The sequence below is a fragment of the Panthera pardus genome, unplaced genomic scaffold (genome assembly GCF_024362965.1).
Source record: "Panthera pardus isolate Hobbes unplaced genomic scaffold, ASM2436296v1 HiC_scaffold_10, whole genome shotgun sequence".
In the NCBI taxonomy this organism is placed as follows: domain Eukaryota; kingdom Metazoa; phylum Chordata; class Mammalia; order Carnivora; family Felidae; genus Panthera; species Panthera pardus.
This window is the reverse complement of record NW_026526655.1, coordinates 60914224-60934319: the sequence shown is the minus strand read 5'-3', so window position 1 is coordinate 60934319 and position 20096 is coordinate 60914224. Positions and strand designations below refer to the sequence as shown.

At 37.1% G+C, this 20096-nt stretch overlaps 2 protein-coding genes across 3 annotated transcripts in view; one reads left to right on the top strand and one right to left on the bottom strand.

Annotated features, from left to right (window-relative positions):
- The window catches only part of SLC25A12 (solute carrier family 25 member 12), a 206594-nt gene that overhangs the window by 115862 nt on the left and 70636 nt on the right, over positions 1–20096 (bottom strand). The window contains exon 1 of one of the 2 annotated variants that reach the window (XM_019459557.2): positions 6575–6682. The exons of the other annotated variant lie outside the window; for it this stretch is intronic. The gene's annotated coding sequence lies outside the window, so the exon portion shown is untranslated. Of the gene's footprint in view, positions 1–6574; positions 6683–20096 lie in introns of those variants that run through there. 2 annotated transcript variants of the gene reach the window in all.
- The window catches only part of HAT1 (histone acetyltransferase 1), a 59198-nt gene continuing 50619 nt past the window's right edge, over positions 11518–20096 (top strand). The window contains exons 1-2 of the mRNA XM_019459585.2: positions 11518–11632; positions 13829–13933. Coding sequence (XP_019315130.1) covers positions 11518–11632; positions 13829–13933 — 220 coding nt within the window. The remainder of the gene's footprint in view (positions 11633–13828; positions 13934–20096) is intronic.

Below are 20096 nucleotides of genomic sequence, written 5' to 3'. Positions count from 1 at the left end.
CCGCCCCTGTCCCACTTACTCTCTCCCTCGCTCTCAAAATAAATAAACAAAAAAAGTTTTCAATTGTTGAGTTTAAAGGGTATACTGAGAGAGGCATGATTGCTGAAGGCCAACTGTTAGATATTTCAAAAAAGGCCCAATATGGTGAAGTTACTGAGGTCCAGAATATCTGGTCATCAGTTCCAGAGGTCAGAAATCATCTTGTAAATGACCCAAAGATCACTTAATCTAACCAAATTCACAAGATACTGATGCAGAGGGGTGCCTGGGTGGCTCAGTCAACTAAGTGTCTGACTTGGGCTTGGGTCATGATCTCACGATCCGCGAGTTCGAGCCCCACATCTGGGTGTCAGGCTCTCTGCTGGCATCTCAGAGCCTGGAACCTGCTTCATATTTTGTGTCTCCTTCTCTCCCTCTGCCCCTCTCCTGGTCATGCTCTGTCTCTGTCTCTCTCAAAAATACATGAACATAAAAAAAGATACTGATGCATAGCTCATTTTAACTAATATTTATTACTGAGTACTTACTTTGTATCAGACAATATCCTAAGGTCAAAATATGAATCTATCCTCAAAACAACCCTGTGAAGTAGGATTATCTCATATTATTATCTCTGTTTCAAAGATGAGGAAACTGAGACTGAGACATGTAGTTACTTCTCCAAAGTTAAACAGGTAATAAGTGTAATAAAAAGGTTAGTAAAAAGATTGTGATAAAAATCTTGCAAAAAATCTCTCAAAAAGCAGAGCAATACACAAAGAAAAGGAGGAAAGATATTTAAATATGGAGAACTAATCCAAGGAGCCCAATAATTGATTATCAGGTGTTCCACAAAAAAATTGAGTTTTAAAAGGATAGGAGAAAAATCAGATAAACAAAGAGAATTTTCCATATCCAAAAGATGGAGTTTTGAGTCTCAAACTGTCCTCTGTGTATCCAGGATGAATGAAAAAGTTTCAATACCAAGGCACATTTGGAAATATCAGAACATTAGAGGTAAAAAGGGTAGCCAGAACATACAGCTCCATGAGCCAAGAGGAAGAGGTGAAAATGGCCCCTGTCACTATCACACCAAATAATCCACAGGAGAAATTTCTGCCTCCCTTCCCCACAGCTTTGGGCTCATGGATTTTGAGGTCCTGTATCCAAGGGAGGAATGCTTCCATCAGGAAATACCACCAAGGTTCAGATGAATTAGAAATTAATACTGCCCCCTGGCCATTTGGGGCTTCTCAAACTGCAGAATTAAAGACAGGAAGGGGTCACCATAGCCATGTGGTGATTAATTCCAATCATCAAAGGGAAACTAAATGATGAGACAAGGATGACTATGTCCAAAACCCAGCTGAGGCAACTCTATAGCCAACCCAACAAAGATAAGTCTATACTGGACTCAGATCATTTGGGAATTAAGGGTTAGGCACTGCACTAGATATAGAATTAGATCCAGTTAAGGTGCTCAGAGGGATAAGGGAGCATGTAATGAAGGACTGAAAAAGAAGTTATTAGTAGTTTAGGCCTCATGGGCACCTACAGAAGGAGGGTTCAATAGCAGCTACACTATATTATTCTTACGCCCCATTCTACCCCACATTATATGAAGAGCATTGGCATTGGCTATCATTTTAAACCCCATCATCCTGTGATTATATGATGACTGATAGGTCTATGTGTGCCCATTGTGTTGGGAACAATGATTGTCATACAAGGGATGATACATGAATTTCTTACAGTACAAATTACACAGGAAGATATTGGGGCTTGAATTGCTTTTGCAGTATTCCATCTAAAGGAGAGACCTACTAACAAAGGAGACAAAAGCAGCGAGGAGCCAGAGTTTCCTTTTCAGGGAATTGGTATAAAACAGAGGCCCCTTGGGGCGCCTGGGTGGTTCAGTGGGTTAAGCGTCCGACTTTGGCTCAGGTCATGATCTCGCGGTCCGTGGGTTTGAGCCCCGCGTTGGGCTCTGTGCTGACAGCTCAGAGCCTGGAGCCTGTTTCAGATTCTGTGTCTCCCTCTTTCTCTGACCCTCCCCTGTTCATGCTCTCTCTCTGTCTCAAAAATAAATAAATGTTAAAAAAATAAAAATAAAAATAAAATAAATAAATAAAACAGAAGCCCCTTTCAGAAGCCCACTGAATAAATTAAGAATGCATGCTATATGAGAGACAGGGCACTGATGGCAGTCATTGTCAACTAAAGAAGCAGGGATGACCAAAACAGAGTAGTTAAGTAGCAAGATTCATTTCTCCTCTCTTCCTACTTCTAGCCAACACCAGAAGAGTTCGTGCTGAGAAGGAAAGAGGAAAAAATATACTAGAACCAACCAGGTATCCCCCAACCTAATTTTTAGGGGTTTAAAGAAGGAGAATGACTGAAAAATTGACTATACTCCTTTCCTCATTTCAAGTCCCCATGGCTATAAGTCTAGATAGCAATGGAGGAGGTTTCAAAACATCGAAGTTTTGGGGCACCTGAGTGGCTCAGTTGAGTGTCCAACTTCGGCTCAGGTCATGATCTCACAGTTCACAAGTTTGAGCCCCATGTCGGGTTCTGTGCTGACAGCTCAGAGTCTGGAGCCTGTTTCAGATTCTGTGTCTCCATTTCTCTCTGCCCCTCCCCCGCCCCCCGCACTCTGTCTCTTTCTCAAAAATAAATAAACATTAAAAAAATAATTAAAAAAATAAAACACCAAAGTTTTAACTAGGATAGGCTAGACTTTGAATAACTCAAATATTTTGTAAATGTTTGTTATTATTTATTTTGAGAGAAAGAGGGAGAGAACGAGCAGGGGAGGGGCAGAGAAAGGGAGAGAAAGAATCCCAAGCAGGTTCCACACTGCCAGCAGAGCCCAACGCCAGTGGAGCCTGACTCACAAACCGAACCGTTGAGTTCATGACCTAAGCGAAACGACAGTCAGGTGCTTAACCAACTGAGCCACCCAGGTGCCCCTAGACTTTGAATAACTTAAAAGAGCAGAAAATGTACTCTAGGAAAACATAATACAGTAGAGCGATGACTAGAGAAAAATAAAGCATTTTAGTACATACCCCAAACAACTTCAGATTCCTTAGTAACTTGGTCACATAAAAGAAATAGTAGTATGTACTTTATGATATAATGTTAAGTGGATGAATCAGAACTTAAAATTGTATGTATGTGGCAACTACAATTGTACGAGTAATCTGAATATATTAAACAATGCCTGGAGCAGATAATTGAGTTTTCCCTAAATCACAATTTTTCATAGGGTCAGCAATGATATATCTAACCAAACCTACTATTACATTTTTTTTTGCCACCTATTTGTTTTAAGAAGTAAAATAAGTTTATTTTGTAAGATTGCTTTTCATAAATCCATGTTGGATGATAGATACTTGGCCACCCTCTGTGGACTTGTAAATTATGATTTTCTGGTTTTTGTTTTTTGGTTTTTTGGTTGTTATTGTTTTTCAAAGATTAACACCATAGTATTCCAAAGAAGAAGACTAAACAAAGTGTGGTCTCTCAGTTCTTCCCTTTTCCATTAAAATTTGAGTATTATGCTTGAGTTTTTCCATTATCTGCAATCATTCTAGTTTGCAGGGAGTCCATACATATAATTGTTAATAGCACAGATATTTCAGAGAACATGTCTTTGAGTCCTCTAGTGAAGATTCCTTTAGGCCCACCTGATGTGAAATCATCCACCCTAACCTATTCTATCTCTGACTCCAATTTCTACAGCATCATTGGTAATATTTGTATGAGGACTCTAATTTATGAAGTCTTCCTCTCACATTGGGATATTTTAGGACACTGGAGCAGGGTGAGAATATCCTGGAATTATTTACAGCATATTGATCTATACTAGGAATGTCCTTACCCCTTTTTAACCCAATCCTGGTAAGAGATAAAAAGTTTATGGCTATCTTTTTAAAATATCAACCCCATATGATCCCAATGGAAAATATATATGAACTAGATAGCATAAAAGTAAAGTAAGGCTCACCAAAGAATCACCTTTCAAATTACAGCTTATGTTCTTATCTGTCATAATTATGATTTAGATAAGTACTCAGCTACCTTTAATAAATGGATAAGGTGTTGTAATACACTAAATACATAACTATGCAATTTTCATTTGTGCTTAGATATGGGCTCATATACCAAAAAATCTCCTAATAGTATATAAAATGTCATTTGTCATTTAAACACATTGTCTAATTTCTTTTGCTTAACACAAAGCAAAGCAAAACCTAAGATAATTAAATTATATTGATGCTATTTGAAAGAATTGGACATTTGTCATCTCCCTGCTGCAGTCCTTCTGTGCATTTTGATGAAAAGAACAATATAAAGTTCAAAATCTGAGAATAAAAGAACTTGAAAGTCTACTTGAAAAGGAAAAATAGCAAAAATCTTTACTAAATGAAAGAAACATACAATTTAGCTCAGCAAGGCTTCTACATATCCAAGGACAATGTGCAGCCACAATTTTTTGAAAAGAAAATGTCTTCCCAGCCTGTCTTGTGATTCTTGCATAATAAAACTTACATAAAACAAAATGTTGTAACTACTTGTTAATATCTTAAAATATTTTAGGAACCCCTTGCAATTGTTCTTACAACTTTTTTTTAAATAGAATTTTTCATTTCTCCAAGTATTTGTCCTTAAATAAGGATATTACATATAATTTTTTAAAGTCAATATTCGGATTTTTAGATAAGAATTCATAAAATGAAAATGCAATAAATTATAATAAATAGATAATTCCAGTATTACAATAAATAGATAATTCTATTTACATAGGAATTGTCCTTAAAGGCCAGTCAGAGAGGAGAGGGAGATAAACCTGAGCATGGGCCTAAAGAAGAGGGGATATGGGCAAGCTTAAATATTAATGTATTCAATACAAGACTTTCTCTGAATAAAAATCTTTCATAAATGGTAAAAGAATTTGTTCTCACTTCAAGTAAGAACTCAGAGATGAAGATAATATTCTTCCAGCCCTGGAGGAGTTATCAATAAGAGGTAAATAAGCTTAAGAGAGGAGAAGGTGATGATTCATAATTATCCCCTAGGAGGACAGATCAGAAAGTGAGGCAATCTTTCTGTGATAAGTAGGCCTACCTTGGTGAGTGAACACAGCAGGCCCCAGATATAGCAGGCCTCAATGGAGCCAACTGGAGAGAAGTGAGAGAAGAGTATAAAAGCCTCACTTGGGGTGAAATGTGGGGCTGCTGCGGGGAACAGCATGCGCTCACTCCTGTTTGTTGTGGGAAACCCAGGGAGGAAAAGGAGGAAGGATGTTATATCCACTGGTCCACTTACCCAATACCTCTCTTTGACTCTGTAAGTGTATTCCTAATAGGACCTGGGTTTGGGGAGATGGCAGCCTACATCTAGTGTCTGAATGTCTGGGTGCTCAACTGATTGAAGGATAGAGATGGAAGTAGAGAGGAGCAGGGTAAGCTGCTCATGAGGAATAGCTAGGCCTTCTTAGAGCTCTGTGAGAAAGCTCAAATCTGGGTTAAAATTCTCTGGGGAAAACCAGGGCTACTGATGATCTGGGCTTGTCTACAAGAATACATGTGCCCCAGAGAATCTTGTCTTTGGAGCCACTGTACCAGGGATAAACGTACTCTGGCAAAAGATCATCTCCTAGCAATTGTGTCGATTACCCGCCTTAGGCCAGAGCTACTCCCTGGTGACATCCAAAGAACAATTTAATAAGGAAAGGCCTGTAGTATACACATGTTGGCAGGATGAGTTGAACATGAATAAGGTGGTTTGTAGTCTTTGATTCTAATCACATGCTGAAGGATGTTTTAAAGCAAAGAAACTTAGCAGTTTCCAATGTCAAGAACCATGAATTGCTGGAACAAAAGGGGAAGCATAGTTGTTTTGTGGAGAAATGATGTTCTTGATAGTATTACACAAAATCATTTAAAATAAACACTTAACGGGTATCAATCATGAGCCAGACACGGTGACTTTCTTTCCAAAGTAAAGTATTTCATGGACGAAGTTAACCCTTTCAACAGCAAGAATGGGAAGAAGAAAACCCAGAAAAACATAGGATCAAACTGAGAGTTGGGCCACAGTATCACCTCTATCAGTAACTCACTGAGAAACCTTAAAGAAGAGTGTGGGATGAAGTCAGGGATTTTCAGGGGTGCACAGGTGGCTTACCTAGGTGGAATATATTAAAAATTAGTATTCATATTCTTTTTTGTCTAAAAAACAATAAGTTAACAATAGTAATATTTAATCTAGGAATGAAGAGTGACAAAAATGTATTAGATATACATTTATACGGAGATACATACACAAATTTTTATGCATATATATACCAAATTAAAAAGATGGCAATGACTAGATTATCTGATTTCTAAAATCACTTTGCTCTAAAGTTCTGATTCTACATTATTCAAAGTAGTTTCTCTTAAACCATATCTAAAAATCACACCATATCTATAATAACATAAACTTCCCCATATACAATATACAAAATTAAATCTTACAAAGATATGAAAAAGTAAACATTTTATTATTTAAATGCATCCTAGCCCTACCAACACACCCTTCTTACCTGATGAAGCAGGTTCTCTCTGTATTATATGATGCCAGTTGGCATGACCCTTTCGTCCTCTTAGCTCATTCAAGAGACTGGCAAAGGGATTCTCTGAGAGCCCTGTGTTGATGAGATTAATGACAAACTTAAAGTCTGGATTCTCTCTAGGAAAATTTTCAGAATTCTTTTAATTTTACTAATTTGCACAGCCACTAGTTTGTTTCGTTTGTTGATAACTGTATATATATATATATATTTTTAGTTTATATTTATATTTTATTTTATAATTCTTTTAATTAACAAGTTAAAAATATTAAGAATCAATAATATATATTGTTGATAACAATATATATATTTTAGTTTATAATTATGTTTTATTTTATAATTCTTTTAACGGATAGATTTATGAACTAAACATTTAATTCACAGTATTATATAACTGGTATAAAAGCTACTCACTTTGTGTGCCCAGATGATAGCAAGTTAAGAGTCTTACTGTGCATAGTAATATGGATAAATAGATCAAAAGGTGAAAACCAGTCCATTAAAATGTCAGCTTTGGGGTTCCTGAGTGGCTCAGTGGGTTAAGCATACAACTCATGATTTCAGCTTGGGTCATGATCTCGGGTTTGTGGGATTGAGCCCCGTGTAGGACTCTGTGCTGGCAGCATGGACCCTGCTTGGGATTCTCTTTCTCCCTCTTTCACTGCCCCCTCTACCCTGTGCACGTGCTCTATCTCTCCCTCTTGCTCTCTCAAACCAAATAAACATTAAAAAAAAATGACAGCTTTCACAATTAAGTAAATATACTTAACACTACTAAAATGCATGTTTAAAAATCATTAAAATGTTCAATTTTATGTGTTTTATACCAGTCAAAAAAAAAAAAAAGACAAGGACTGAAATAATATATTATTTTAAAATGAATATTCTAGTCATAAGTTTTCATTTTATTTGTTTAATATCTAAGTAGCTTTGATAGTGTTTCCTTCACCTTCCCCCTACCCTGAAGCTTTCCACATTAAGAAACAACCCAAAACAAGATCAAAAAAATTTAAGACAGGGGAATAATGGTCATTTTTTTGTTAGCTAAAATTGAAAAAAAATGTATGAAACAGCATTTTAACTATGGAATGTGAAATATCTTAGGCCTTATTGTATTACCCTAAGTAGACACACATAATTAATGCCATTTTTAGAAATTATAGTTTCAAAAAGTGAAGCATGCGTTACTGGTTGGTCATTTCATAAACAAGTATAATAAATTATAGTGCTCTTTCCTCATTCTGATCAATATTTGCTTGTAAATAATGACAGAATGCAAAAGTAGAAATAGTGACTTTCAACTGTTCCTTGTTTCAGTTAAGCTGCTTCTCTTTGATTCTGTGTATCACAATTCATAGAATGTAAAGAAGAGGGTAAGAGTTAGCACATATGTCTAAAAACCTCCAAAAAGGCTAGTAAGTTTCTAATTATGAAAGAAACTAATATAACCTCATTAAAAGAAGCAAACAGTATTTTTTAAAAATTCCTCATTAATTCTCTTCAAACTTTCCCTTCTACAGGCAGTCACAGTTAACCTTGTTAGGTATGTTTATATCAAAATACACTTCTTTATATAAATAACATAACATTATAATGTTATGTAACTTAGTTTTTAGCCTATTATATACTAGATATTCTCCCATGTCAGTACATATTAACCAGCCCCTTTTGATGAATGTTTAGGCTATTTCCAATTTCTCAATAAAATTAATGCTGTATTGAACATCTTTGTTCATACATCTTTGCATTCTTATGCAAACAATTTTGTAGACAAATGCTTGTAAGTGGAACTTCTACCTCAAAATATATACAAATTTAACAAAAATGTACAAATTAAAATTTTTGTTAAATTTGTTAAAATTGCAAAATTGCTTCTTAAAAAGTACTAGTTCATACATCTATGGCTAGTGTATGAGAGTTACAAAACGGAGTGTGCAAGTTGTTGGTAATGTATGCCTTTAAGTTACTATTCTAATAGTATTTTTCGATATGAGCTTGTCTATTTTTATTTTAACTCATAAGAAAGTCAAGTAGGCGGGTAGGGCATTCTAAATAATTGTTCTGGGAATTGAAACTCATTGCCCCCCTCCCCTCCCAATAAGCACTATGAACCAAACAAATGAGTTGACTAGCTGTTGTTACTACCTGTAGAGAAGTATACATTTTGAAATAAAGACATATTAAATATCTGCATTTTCTTTTAGATTTCATATTTCTTATACCCACTTTCTGATGTCCATCACTTTAATACCATGTTTTAAAAAAAAAAATCTCTTGGGGCGCCTGGGTGGCGCAGTCGGTTAAGCATCCGACTTCAGCCAGGTCACGATCTCGCGGTCCGTGAGTTCGAGCCCCGCGTCAGGCTCTGGGCTGATGGCTCGGAGCCTGGAGCCTGTTTCCGATTCTGTGTCTCCCTCTCTCTCTCTGCCCCTCCCCCGTTCATGCTCTGTCTCTCTCTGTCCCAAAAATAAATAAAAAAACGTTGAAAAAAAAAAAATCTCTTCTGGAGGTTTCTTTCTTTCTTTTTTTTTAATTATTTTTTTAATGTTTATTTATTCTTCAGACAGAGACAGAACGTGAACAGGGGAGCGGCAGAGAGAGAGGGAGACACAGAATTTGAAACAGGCTCCAGGCTCTCAGCTGTCAGCACAGAGCCCGACGGGGCTTGAACCCACGAACTGTGAGATCATGACCTGAGACGAAGTTGGACGCTTAACTGACTGAGCCACCCAGGCACCCCTCTTCTGGAGGTTTCAAGACAGGATGCCAAAATTTACTAGTCCATATGCACTTGAATCTATATCAAACATACAGTTGCTAGTTCATTCCTAATAGTGCAACATGGCCTTTTTCTTTGGAGAAAAATGCCTTTTCCGAACCTCCTATTCTAGAATAAATATTAACATACCAATATCATCTCATATTAACATATAATTTTAGAGTTTACAAACCTCTTTCATAAATATTGTTCCATTTCATTTTCACAACCAAGGTGTGGTAACTGGGAAGGTATTATCTCCACTTAATAAATGAAACAGGTCCCACAATCATGAAGCAGAACTGAGACTAGTAGAGCACTGAATTGTCCACACCCCTCTGTTGCCTCTTATATATGTATAAGGACAGCATATTCCTTTTGCAGAAATTTTACTCCATGGTGGTAACATTCACTCAATAAATTCCCTTTATAACAAGGTAAAAGATAAATTTAAAAAAGAGGGGGGAAAAACCCTGCAAAAAAAGAAAATACCTTTCTCCTTTTTGGTAATGTTACTACTACCTTTCTGAAGGAAGTCATTCTTTTTACTTTTAGGTAAACTGTACCTAAACATGTGTTCTGTGGCAGTGTAATAAATATGTGTGAACAATTCTAAGACAAGGACAATTTAAAAATGTAACCTCAATTTTGCAAGTAGATCATACTAAATGCTAGTCAAACAATATATGTTTCATTGTATTTCTAATTCACATTCATCTTATTTCTTATTCACATTTATCATATATAGGTTTCACTGTATTTTTTCTCTACAACCATAAAGTCACAGGACTAATCCATTTCAGATTTTATTTTCTTATTATAAGGATAATTGCTGGTCAGCTATTGGCTGATCTACAAATAAGGTGGTTTTGTAAAGGAATGAGCCTTGTCATTTTGAAAAAATGATTATAAAAAAAGATTGTTTTCCTTTTTTGATCCATAATGTCATTAATGGCAGATTTCAGTTTCCTTCTTAACATCATGATCATAATTTCTTGTGTTTCATTTAGATGTAAAGAAGGATCCAAGCATTCTTGGTACCTTTTGTGATCTTTATCTTCAAGAAGGCCATCTCCATGCAGTTGAACAAATACTGGGCTGAGTATCTGGAGAACCTGACTCTAAGGTAGGCTGTATACTGAGTGTGAACTTGGGGCAATTTCTCTTTTCTGGGCTTTAATGTCTTTATCACTAAAATGAGAGGATGTATTAGTTCTAGACTATCATCCCAAGGGTCCATTTTAGCTTTAGCAGTATCATTGTAAAACCTATTAAACAACATTTGTTCAGACAAGACATTCTAGTGTTTTAGACAACATTGTGGGACTATTTGTGGATACCTAAATAATGACTTATCTTCTGGGACGAAAGGTTTCAGCAATTATGAAATACTAGCAAGTACTATGGCCCAAATCAGGAAGCATCCTGTGCGATGGTTCGGGCCAGTAGAGTTTGAGGTATTATTAGGTAACAATTTCAGCGGCAGAGTACCTCAACGTTACAATATATACTGTTTAAACACATGAGAAAAGAAAAACGAAGTTAAACAAGAATTTAGGGCAAAAATAGAAACAAATAGGGGCACCTGGGTGGCTCAGTCGGTTAGGCCTCCAACTTTGGCCAGGGTCATGATTTCACAGCTTGTGGGTTCTGACCCCAACGGGATCTGTGCTGACATCTCAGAGCCTGGAGCCTGCTTCAGATTCTCTCTCTCTCTGTCCCTCCCCAACTCGCGCTCTGTCTCTCAAACATAAACATTAGAAAAAAAATTTTTTTCAAATAGAAGCAAATAATTGTATATTTCTCCCGCAAATGCAACTCAAACCCTACATTTTACCTACATAAACCTAAGGCCTTAGGTGTTGGTGCAGGCCAAAGGGGAAGTTTCTCTACCCATCTCTGAAACATCCCTGGGGGGGGGGGGTATTTATATCATTCAATCCAACCTAAAAGAAACTGTCCTCGCGCCGGCCAGCGAGCATCTTAACACGTTAGGTCCCTTATGCGGCCTCCACCTCCGGCTCAGGCCTGCAAAGCTGCTGACCGCGCTTGCGGTGGCTAGGCAACGGTCGGAGCATTCCCCGCGGTGTCAGCCCCTCCTCTTGGGGTGCATCCACCTCCCTGCGCCTCGAATCTCCTCCTCTCATTGGCTAGCGACATGCCAGAGGTGGGTGGGGGAAATGCGTCAGACAACGAGCTCACTTCCGGCCAGGGAGCGCGCGGGTTGATTCGTCCTTCCTCAGCCGCGGGTGCTCGCAGCTCGGAAATGGCGGGTAAGTTCCCGGGAAAAGTTTACCAAGGGGAGGGGGCGGGCAGGTTTGGGAAAGAACGCCGAGACCGTGGTGACAGTGCCCGCCTGGAACTTTCGGGCACCAGCCTGGGTTCCAGAAGGCTTCCTTCAGCCTGGAAGCACGGAACTCTCACCCCAGCTCCTTGTCGGCCGAGGTTCGTGCCCCCACCCCCAACTACTCGGGGTTCTGCGGCTTCTGCGAAGAACTCGGCCCCGGCGGAGGGCTGAGGAAGCCGGGGGAAGGCGTCGCGATTTGGGCTTGTAAGGTGCTAGATGTCTTGAGGCCTGTTAATCTCCTCGTTGCTTCTTCCCCACTGCTGCCTCAGCCACAGTAGTCTGGTTCTGTTCCCGCCAGCTGATTTTAATGCTCAGATCTTCCTCTTCCAGGTCTCCCTCCACCTTCCTTCCACTACAGTCAACTTCTGAGCTAGCGCAGTTCTGCCTTGCCCTGCGTTAGGGCTCTCACTTGAATCTTGACTTCGTAATCGTTTTTCTTAATCTCTCGCGTTTAATATTCCTAGGCTCGATTTAGATTTCCTTTGAGAAAGAGTTTCTCGCTTTCTTCCTTCATCTAAACTTCTCTTAGTATTCTTTCTACACTATAATTCTCGTGTTCGTTCTATTCTGCTTTCTTTATTGAGTCTCTTTAGTTTACAACATTTAATGACTAATAATTGCTATTTTTTACATGTATTGAGCCTATTTTGGTGTGGTTTTCCAATTACATATTTTTTGAAGTGAAGGGACAGTTCCTACTTTTATCTTTTCCCGCTGTCTTCATAGTTGTCTTACTACACTTTTATGGATGTGCTGGATAGACAGGCTATCACGTGAACGCTACAGATATTCAAGGAAGGACTGTTCTACCAGATAGTGACTGTGGGATTTTGGGGGTACACTGGTGCTATAAAAGAGGGGGACCATATGTATTATGTATGGTGTGCATATAGTAAGAATTACACCTAAATTTGAATCTCTGCTTCACCACTTAATAGTTGGGCGCCTTTAAGCAATGAAACCTCTTTCTTTCTAATCCTGAGCTTTTGAATATGAAATGGGACTGATAGAGTATTTACTTGTCTAAGAGATTGTGGGGATTAAGCCAAAGTATGATTTCACAAGTTAGATTTTGTTGCTTGCGTTGTATATAATTCCCTTGAAGTGGGTTCTGTTGCCTCAGTTTCATAGGTTAGGGTCTGAGGAGTCAAGTGCTCTAGTTCTAGTTCACAGATCCAGTAAGTGGTGAAGACTGGATTTGATTCTAGGAATTCTGACTCCAGACTATTAATCTGTAGTGCCTCAAATGTTCCCCCCATTTTCTGTGTATGATGTCTCTTTGTTAAAGTTTATGGCGTGTCATTGTACCTTTCTTTTGTTTCTGCTAATGACTTCTTTTTTCCTGAATTTTTACTAATTTTTATGTTCATTATGTCAGGAGATTTATTGTCATCTTTGCTTGACAGTTTACTTTGATAATGATTGCTTCCATTTTTAATTATTACATGTATTGATGGGTGCCCACGTTGTAGTAAAAACCATTTAGCTGTCAGTAGCCCATAGTTTATGACTTTATACATATATGGTTAAAAAAAACTTCAATGCAGTTAAAATTTTCTTTCCCAACCTAATCCCCATTCCTTCTCTCTTATCCTAGAGATAACCATGGTTACCAGTTTCTTGTGTATCCTTCCTGAGATAATGTATGCATTATCAGTTGATGGTTTTTTAATAGTTGATATGAAGTACTCTGGGTAGAATTTTTCCAGTATTAGAGATGAAATGGTATTGTAATTATCAAAGGATATTCTCATTTTGTTTCTTGGTGGAGCAGTGGCATCCTTTTTATATTTTAAAAAGCCGCTCAGGTGTAAATCCTAGCAGGTAGTGTATATTAGTATTAAATATAAGGAAAGGTCAGTAGTCATTAATTTTCAGATTTACTTATTCATGTAAAGCAAGCCTAGTTCATAAGCTTCTATCTCACAAGTGATATTTCTCTTGTTTTCTAATGAGGAAGTCATATGCAGTACATTTATTTAGGAGTCTATAGGCCTTTACTTTTATGATCTGTCAGCATGTTTTAAATCTTACCTTTTATTCTACTGCTAATAAGAACGCTATTTGTAGATTTGACTATTTAAACCAGTTCCAACAAGGCCTTTTAAAAACTTTCCCTTAGGATTTGGTGCTATGGAGAAATTTTTGGTTGAGTACAAGAGTGCAGTGGAGAAGAAGCTGGCAGAGTACAAATGTAACACCAACACAGCAATTGAACTAAAATTGGGTACGTATGCTATTTTGAAGTGGTATTATATATGCACTGTGTGTTCATATATAATCTTTTTTTTTTAATTCGAAGTAGAAGTTTACATAAGAAGAGTTGTTCATGTACATGGTTAGTTTTCTGCATGTATTGAACACATTCCGATTTTATTCAGTCTCGATTTATGTCATAGAGTGGGTAGATGTTTAAGAAGTGGCAGAGTGTACATATAGGAAGTACAGTGTGGCAAAAAATGATAGGTGTCAGTGTTCTCAGACTCTTAAAAACATTTACCTTTACATTTTTCTTATAAAAATAGTAGACAGTACGTGTTGGTGAGGATGTGGAAAAACACTCGTATTGCTGATGGGAATGTAAAATGATGCAACTACTTTGGAAAACAGTTTGGCAAGTTCTTAAAAAGTTAGATGTACTATATGATCCAGCAATTCTACTCCTAGGTATCTATCTACTCAAGAGAAATGAAAACATATGTCCAGGGGCACCTGGATGGTTCAGTCGGTTAAGTGTCCGACTTCGGCTCAGCTCATGATCTTATGGTTTGTGAGTTCGAGCCCCGCATTGGTCTCTGTGCTGACAGCTGGGAGCCTGGAGCCTGCTTCAGATTCTCTCTCTCTCTCTCTCTGTCTCTCTCTCTGTCTCTCTCTCTCTCTCTCTCTCTCTGCCCTTCCCCTGCTCACGCTCTGTCTCTCAAAAATAAATAAACGTTAAAAAAAAATTTTAAAACATATGTCCATACAAAAACTAGTATGTAAATATTTATAGCAGCATTATTCACAGTAGCCCCAAAATGGAAACAACTGAGATCTCTGTCAACTGATAAGTGAATAAACAAAGTGTAGTATATCTATATGATGGAATAACCACTTGACAATAAAAAGGAGTAAAAGATACTACAAACATGAGAGAACTCAAAAACATTCCAAGTAAAAAAAAAAATCAGACAGAAAAAAACCTCACATACAATATGATTGTATTTATATGTATGTTTGGAAAAGGCAAATCTGTAGACAGAAGATAGAATGGTAGTTGTCAGACTGAGTGTGAGAGAGAATGACTGCAAATAGGCATGAGATTTCTTTTGGGGACAGTGGCAATGTTTTAAAATTAGATTGTGACAATGGTCACACAATTCTAAATTTACTAAAAATTATAGAATTATATGCTTAAAACAAGTGTTATTGTTATGTAAATTATACCTCAATAAAGCTATTTAAAAAAATAGTTTTATGTTCATGAATTCTGGTTCCATCACATTCCATCCCTGAATAGTCTTATAGTGAAGTTAATAGTACTTACTTTTACAGTGGTTGTAAAGATTAAATGAGGAGGTTAAGTACAAGTAAAGTGCATTAACAACTTGACTTTTAAAAATTCTCAATAAATATTAGCTTCCATTATTTAAAACAGTACAAACATAACAAAAATATAAAGAAAGTGACAAAGAAGGTACTCTTCACTACAGAGATAATACTTACCTAGGTTTTTTTTTCTTCTGCATACATAGATTTATTTTTCTAAAATCAGGATCCTGTTGTAAAGATATAAGTATTCGTTTTCCATATTGGTTACTCCATTTTGCATTCCTTCCAACAGTGCACATAGGTTCCAATTTCCCTACATCCTTGCCAACACTTGTTATTTTCTGTGGATTTTTTACTGTATTTTTAAACTATTTTTTTAATTTGATAATTAACACATTTTTGATTCTAAGAAAAGTATATCCTTTGTATCTAAGTGAATCAGCCCTTAAATATTGCAAGTATGTGTTTTTGTCATATCTTACAAAAAGGCCCTCCCTACTCTAAGATTTTAAAGTTTATCCATTGTTTCTTTTAATATTTTTGGGATTTTTTCTTTTTTAAGTGCAAACTTTTTTTTTTTTTTAATTTTTTTTAACGTTTATTTATTTTTGAGACAGAGAGAGACAGAGCATGAACGGGGGAGGGTCAGAGAGAGGGAGACACAGAATCTGAAACAGGCTCCAGGCTCTGAGCTGTCAGCACAGAGCCCGACGCGGGGCTCGAACTCACGGACCGCAAGATCATGACTCAAGCCAAAGTCGGCCACTTAACCGACTGAGCCACCCAGGCGCCCCTTAAGTGCAAACTTTTGACTCTTTCCTGCTATAAGGCATGAGATAGGAATCCAGCTTTGCTTTCTCAGATGACTTAGCCAATTTTCCACCTGCCAGTTTAAGCTGTCTTTTCATTAATGATTTAAAATTGCTTTTAGCATATTAAAGTATCATAAAAATCATGTATCTTTTGTCCTTGCTCCATTAGTGTAATGCTGTTAAAAATTTTATGATTAATATATGATGTGACTAGGCCCCCCCACTTGTTATTCTTTAAGAGTTTTCCTAAGTTTTCTCTAATTCTGTTTGTTCTTCTAGATGAACATTTTATCAAGTTCCAAAAAGATTTTTGTTGATTGTTTTTTGTTGTTTTTTTTTACTTGAGATCCTGTTAAATTAAGTTTAACTTAGGGAGAGTCAACATCCTTACATTGTTGAGTCTTTTCTTTTTAATAGTAAGCAAGAATATTTTTCTGGATGCGTGGGTTACTCAATTGGTTAAGCATCTGACTTCAGCTCAGGTCATGATCTCACAGTTTGTGAGTTCAAGCCTCATTGCTTTCAGAGCCTGCTTGGGATCCTTAGTCCCCCTTTCTTTGCCGCTCCCCCATATGCACCCTCTCTCTTTCTCTTTGTCTCTCCCCCAGAAATAAACACTAGGGGTACCTGGGAGGCTCAGTCAATTAAGTGTCCAACTTCGGCTCAGGTTATGATCTTGAGGTCGGAGAGTTTGAGCCCCACGTTGGGTTCTATGCGGAAAGCTCAGAGCCTGGAGCCTACTTCAGATCCTATGTCTCCCTCTCTCTCTGTCCCTCCCCTGCTTGTGTTCTGTCTCTCTCTGTCTCTCAAAAATAAACTTTAAAAAAAAAAAAAAAACATTAAAAAATGTAAAAAAAAAAAAAAGGAATATTTTTCTACTTATTTGGGTCTTTTTTAAATGTCCATCTTTTTAAAGAGTTTTAAATTTTAGATGGTAAACATCTCTTATTAGGTTTATTCCTAGGTATTTCATTCATGTTATTGCTATTACAAATGAGATTTTCTCTTCCACTATATGTTCTGTCTTTATTAGTAGTGTGTGAGAAAACTGTGGAAAACAATTTTTAATATATATTTATTTCCCCACTTCAAAATCCAAGTTAGGTAACTCAAGTTCTACACATACATGACAGAATTAAAACTGGGTTATTTGGTCATTCTAATTCCTTACAGTTATAGTAATAACTTGTAACCTCAAGCCAACCTTCCTTTCTCCCTCTTTTTTTTCAGCTCTCCTGTCCCAGTTCCCTCCCCTTCCACCTTGTCTGGACAAATGGTTATTGAAATCTATGTGACAGGCATTCTGCTAGACACATGGGATAACTTTAACTCTTGACTGCATACCCATAATTCCACTAAGGTTTATCCTGAGATTCTTCCTCTCATAGAAGAAGCTCTTGTTCACTTGGTGTGTGAGGGATTGACAGGCACACTTTTTTTTCCACAGAGGTTTAGAGCTTTGGGATAGGTTATTGTAGAAAGAGTGAATCTTTTTTTTCTATGTTTCTTTTTAACCATTTTTATGTGTACAGTTAAGTAGCATTAATTGTATTCATAATATTATGTGACCATTAGTGCTTTTTCCAAAATTTTTTCATCACCCCAAACAGAAACTTTGTGGCTGTTAAACAGTAAATCTGCAGGGTGTCTGGGTGGCTCAGTCGGTTAAGCGTCTGACTTCGGCTCAGGTCATGATCTCGCGGTTCGTGAGTTCAAGCCCCGCATCGGGCTCTGTGCTGACAGCCCAGAGCCTGGAGCCTGTTTCAGATTCTGTGTCTCCCTCTCTCTCTGGCCCTTCCTCTCTGTCTGTCTGTCTCTCTCTCTCTCAAAAGTAAATAAACATTAAAAAAAAATTAAAAAAAAAAAAAACAGTAAATCCCCATTCACTTTTCCCCTCCAGCCCTTGGTAACCTCTAATCTATTTTCTGTTTCTATGAATTTATCTGTTCTAGATATTTTGTTTAAGTGGTGTCACAGCAGTATTTGTCCTTTTGTGTGTGGCTTATTTCACTTAGCATAATGTTTTCAATTTATTTCACTTAGCAGATATTTCATGTTGTAGCATATATCAGGACTCCAGTCCTGTTCATGGCTGAATAATATTCTATTGTGTATATATGCCACATTTTGTTTATTCATTTGTTCATGGACATTTGGGTCTTTTTTTTTTTTTCAAAGTTTGTTTATTTATTTTGAGAGCAAGAGATAGGAGAATTCTGAGCAGGCTCTGCAGCGTTCATTGGTGCGGAGCCCGATGTGAGGGTTGAACTCATAAAGCATGAGATCGTGACCTGAGTCAAAATCAAGAGTCGGATATGTACCTGACTGAGCCGTGAAGGCTGCCCCATCTTGATCTTTTCTACCTTTTGGCTATTGTGAATAATGGTACTATGGACGTCAGCCTATGGGTGTCTGTTTGACTCCCTGTTTTCAATTCTTTTGAGTTTATAGCTACGAATAGAATTACTGAGATATGTTAATTCTATGTTGAACTTTTTGAGGAACTGCTTAGTTATTTTACATAGTAGCTGAACCATTTTACAGTCCTACCAGCAATGTACAAGGGTTCCAATTTCACCACATCGTCAGTGCTTGTTATTTTCTTTTTTTTCCTTATATTATTATAGCCATCCTAATAGATGTAAAATGATATCTTACTGTGATTTTGATTTGCACTGTTCTAATGACTAAGGATGTTGAGTATCTTTTCATGTGCTTATTTGCCATTTGTATATCTTCTTTGTAGAAGTGTCTATTCAAATCCTTTGCCTATTTTTTAATTGGGTTGTCTTTTTGGATTTTTTGGATATATTTTCTTTATTTTATTTTATTTTATTTTATTTTATTTTATTTTATTTTATTCTCTTCTATTCTGTTTTATTTATTTTGAGAGGGAAAGCATGAATGAGGGAGGGGCAGAGAGAGGGGAAGAGAGAGAATCCCAAGCAGGCTCCATACTGTTACTGCAGAGCCAGGCGCAGGGCTTGAACTCACAAACCGTGAGATCGTGACCTGAGCTGAAATCAGGAGTTGGACACTTAACCGACTGAGCCACCCAGGTGCCCCTGTTACGGTTTTTTCCCAATATATTTAAAACATTTTTTTTTTTATGTTTTATTTTTGAGAGAGACAGAGTGTGAGTGGGGAGAGGGGCAGAGAGAGAGGGAGACACAGAATCCAAAGCAGGCTCCAGGTTCTGAGCTTTTGGCACCGAGTTTGAGGCGGGGCTTAAACCCACGGACTGTGAGATCATAACCTGAACCAAAGTCGGACAGTTAACCTACTGAGACACCCAGGTGCCCCTTTCAGTATATTTTAAAACCTGATAATTTTACTGGCTTCTCTTACTTTCTAGGGAGTGGCTTCAGCTGATTGTTTTTCAGGCTTATAACCATATCTGGTCATTTTCATAAATTCACTTTGTTTTTGATATACATGCCTCTTTGTTCTCTTTTCAGATTGCATTGGCAAGCACTTTCAGAACAGTGTTTAAAAATGATTACAGTCATCTGTTCCTTAATTTAATGAGAATGGTTCTAGTGTGTCTTCACTAAATATCCTTGCTTATTACTTTGAAGAGTAATTTGTCTTGTTTTGCAAAGAATTTTTATTTAAACATCCATATTAGAATTTATCAAGTGCCATTTGGTTTCCATGGAAATATTTGATTATATTATGTTACATGCAAATGTTAATACTACATAATATTTAATATAATAGATTTTATTATCATATCTTTGTATTTTGAACCACCCTTGCATTTCTGAAATGAATATCTTGAGGTTTTTTTAATGAATTGATGAAGACTATTTTATATTTAAATATTTTTATCTTACCACCACTTACAGATGAGATTGGTCTCTGTTTTTGTCCATTGTGCTTTCTTTTTAGAGGAGGTGAAGATCAGCTTTTGTATTTTTTGTGACTACTTTTCTTGGCCTTCCTATTTTACCACTCCCACCCTCACCAGTTTTAAAAACATTAGATTTACCTAAAGGTAAAGGCTTGAAAGAATTCACCTTAATCATGAAGAGATCTTCTTATGCC